The sequence below is a fragment of the Capra hircus genome, chromosome 24 (genome assembly GCF_001704415.2).
Source record: "Capra hircus breed San Clemente chromosome 24, ASM170441v1, whole genome shotgun sequence".
Lineage (NCBI taxonomy): Eukaryota > Metazoa > Chordata > Mammalia > Artiodactyla > Bovidae > Capra > Capra hircus.
In genome coordinates this window covers 1,340,730-1,344,822 of record NC_030831.1, presented here as the reverse complement: position 1 = coordinate 1,344,822, position 4,093 = coordinate 1,340,730, and the positions used below count along the sequence as shown (strand labels likewise).

General features: G+C 40.4%; 1 protein-coding gene across 1 annotated transcript; it reads right to left on the bottom strand.

Moving 5' to 3' along the window:
- On the bottom strand, positions 1,422-2,504 carry LOC102184860 (olfactory receptor 5L2-like). The gene is given in 3 exon segments (XM_018039343.1): positions 1,422-1,603; positions 1,606-2,119; positions 2,253-2,504. Coding segments are annotated over 3 exon segments (948 nt in total).

Below are 4,093 nucleotides of genomic sequence, written 5' to 3'. Positions count from 1 at the left end.
CATGCACCAAAGAGCCTCAGGGCCCCTGTGTCCTCACACTCCCAGGAAACACTTGTTCAGGACACTGCTATGAAGGAGTCCAGCTAAGCCAGGCCTTCTACATATCCTTCTGGAGAGTATGCACTTCCTGTTCCTATTGTTTGCAGTGACTCGAAATTCCCCCAAGTGATTTCCCTCATGAAGAAATAACTGAAGCTAAGGTATCCATTAGAGATTCTACATGGGACTGTGGGAAAGGCAGCCCCCCTCCACCCTCCAGAGGACTTGTGGATTTACTGGGAATGCTGAGACTACTATGTCTCCTCCACTCCCTGTGGCACAAGGCCCTAGAGAGAATCCCTTGCCTTCTTCAGAGGCTCAGAACAAGCAATTAAAGCTAATTATCATTTCCTGATGCAATTTATATTTCTTGAAAACATGAAGAAAAAACAACAGCAAATTTAGAAATATTTTATGTGAAAGTAAATCACAAGTTTGACTGTTATCTTCTCATCAAGTTCCATTATCATTCCCAGAGACTCCAAAACTGTTGGATAATGACATCATAGCAAAAGGTATCTAGATTTCACAGCAAACATTTCTCCTTTTTAAGTACATTGCTTTCTGCTTTAATTTATTTTAAATTTACTAAGGTATAATCGACAAACAGGCTTTATATATATGTAAGGTGTAAATTTTATGTTTATATATGTATATATATGGTAGATTTGTCCAAAATCACATACAATGATACAGACAAAATATGCAATAAAACTAGTGTTTTTCTTATTGCTTGCCTGTTTGCTTCTCAATTCATATATTTCTCAGCTAAATATTACCTAATGACCTAAAAATGTCAAAAGAAACTAACAAAGAAACACTGAATTAGATGCTCTTCATGTTAGAATTATAAATTATAATTTTCTGTATGACAAAAATATCCTGAACAAGGTCTAATTCCTGTAATTTGAAAGATAGTTCTGCTTGGAATGTGTATTCCATCAAAAAACTCTAAAGGAATTAAATGTGCTACTGGAGTGGAACAGAATTTCAGAATATGCTTATGTGTGCATAAAATCAAACATGCGCTCTTCACTGAAAAATAACAGCCGTTCAATTTTGAAGTTAATCATAGTTTCCATAATGGATAGAGAAATAAAATGTGAGTTCTTTAATGAACTTATGAAAGTTTTACAGAAAACTAAATGTGTGTTTTAACAGTCCATTGCCCAGAACCATTTAAATAATTTTAGATTGAATAAGAACAGGGAAGCAGACTGCAAATTTTGCTATATGCTCAACCCAAATTGACAGGATACAAGGTACAAAGATAAGTGAGTCAACAAGATTCATTCATAGCTACCCGCTTCTATTCACCCTTTTCAGCATTACAGCACATCATCACCCTTTCACCTGCCTCCAATTTGGAACCCTGAGTCCTGCTAGGAAAATATTCTCTGGGAAAATATTTTGAAGCTCACCACTTTTCTGAGAGCTTCTTTCACATCCTTGTTCCTCAGACTATAGATCAAGGGGTTCACCATGGGGATCACTACAGTGTAGAACACTGTGGCCACTTTGTCAGTATCCATGCTGTTGCCAGATTGGGGCCGGCAATAAAGGAAAGGATTGTTCAGTGAAAGACAATGATAGCAGCGAGGTAGGAAGCACAGGTGGAAAAGGCTTTGCACTTTCCCTCTGTAGAGTGCATCCTCAGGACGGTGATGAGAATAAACAGGTAGGACGTGAGGATGACCATGATGGTGATGATCTCATAAAAAATGGCCACAGAGTATAGCACCAATTGATTCACAATGACATCAGAGCAAGCAAGAAACAAGAGAGGGGGGAGATCACAAAAGAAATGGTTGATCACATTTGATCTGTAGGATGGGATCTGAAGAGCTAAACACAAGTGAATCACAGAACATACAGCACCATTGAGATAGCAACAAGACACCAGCTCCACACAGAGATTTTGGGACATGGTGACCATGTAGAGCAGTGGGTCACAGATGGCCACAAAGTGACCATAGGCCATCACTGCCAGCAGAATGACCTCAGTTACCCCAAATGTGCAAAACAGGTAGAATTGCACAGTGCATTCCAGGAAGGAAATGGCTCTGTCTTCTTTTAGTGAGTGAAAGTGAAGTCGCTCAGTCGTGTCTGACTCTTTGTGACCCCATGGACACCAGGCTCCTCCATCCATGGGATTTTCTAGGCAAGAGTACTGGAGTGGGTTGCTATTTCCTTCTCCTGTCTTCTTTTAAGATGTTAGCTATCATCTTTGGTGTGCTGATTGTGGAGTAACAGAAATCCACAAAGGACAAGTGGCTGAGGAAAAAGTACATGGGGATGTGGAGTCCAGAGCTGACCTGAATGAGAGCAATCATGCCCAGATTTCCCCAAACTGTGACTCCATAGATGGAAAGATACAGCTGGAAGAGGAAGACTCTGAGCTCAGGGGCATCTGAGAATCCAAGGAGGATGAAGTCTGTCACAGCAGTGCAGTTTTCCTTGTCCATGTTCCTAATTTACTGGGTATGGAGTAAAATATTAATAGTCATTCCGCATTATATCATCCTTGATACAGTTTTGCCTCTCTTAAAAAAGACATGATAATGCATACTGTCCCATAAAGTTAGTGTAGTGATTTTGTTAATTACACTATACAATTCACTATTCAAATTCACTGCTTTAGATTTATTTGAAGTTCTAAAGAAAGAAAGACAAAGTTAGTCTCTCAGTCGTGTCTGAATCTTTGCCACGCCATGGATGGACTTTTCTGTCTATGGGATTCTCCAGGCAAGAATATTGGAGTGGGTTGCCATTCTCTTCTCCAGGAGATCTTCCCCACTCACAGATCTAAGCTGGGTCTCCCACATTGCAGGCAGACCCTTTACCATCTGAGCCACCAGGAACAACAAAGATGTGAATATGAAATTAACAGAAATGGTTGCTGCTGCATTGCACCATTATTTATGAAAGCAAAACTTAGAAATATGGTGTAAATCTCAAAGAAATAATCCAAGTTATGGTATACATTTATATACAGGACTTCCCTGGTGGCTCAGACAGTAGAGAATCTGCCTGCAATGTGGGAGGTCCAGGTTCGATCCCTGAGTTGTGAAGATCCCCTGGAGGAGGGAATTGTCTACCCACTCCAGTGTTTTTGCCTAGAGAATTCTGTGAGCAGAGGAGCCTGGGGGTTACAGTCCATGGAGTTGCTAGGAGTTGTACACAATTGAGTGACTTGTTAGAGTTTCATATTTATACTATATAGCCATCATTTTTCATACATATATAAAAACTATGCAGCTTTTTGAAGAATTGTTAAGGACTTTACTAATGACCATGAAAAGTGGCATGTGACAAATGCTAAGCCATATTGCACAGATAAAATATTATATATGTACATAAATTTCATCATATATCCAATCATTACAACATCAGTAAAATGTAACTATTTTATAACAATTTGTTACAAAGAAAAAGCAATGGAGACTCTTGTTATGGGTTGCATTGGAGAAGGAAGGTGGGATTTTTTAAGGAAAAGATAAGGCATGTGATACATAGAAAATGCCATATAAGAACATGCTCATTTCCCCTCCCTCTGACCCTTGGTAATTGCTTTAGAGGCATGAGTTGCTTTATCCTGGATGAAAGAGGCTCTGGACTAAAACTCAAAATGTCATTTGTAACAGGGATAAGAAACCTGCTATGGAGAGACACCTCTGTTTCTCTCATGTCTGCTTCAGAGGTTGGTCTCATGTTTCTGTTCTTCCGTGAACAGTTCTGGGACTTCACTGGTGGCTCAACAGTAAAGAATCTGCCTGCAATGCAGGAGACGTGAAGACACACGTCCAATCTCTGGGCCAGGAAAATCCCCTGGAGACGGAAATGGTAACCCACTTCAGTATTCTTGCCTGGGGAATCCCATGGACAAAGGGGCTTGGAGGGCTACTATCCATGTGGTCTCAAAAGGGTCGGACACAACTGAGCGATTAAACAACAGAAAAACAAACAGTCCTGAGGATCCCTCACTACCACTCTCAGGAGAATCTCCCTGCGGTCTTCCCCAGGTTCCCTGGAGGCAGTTAACATGACAGAGGAG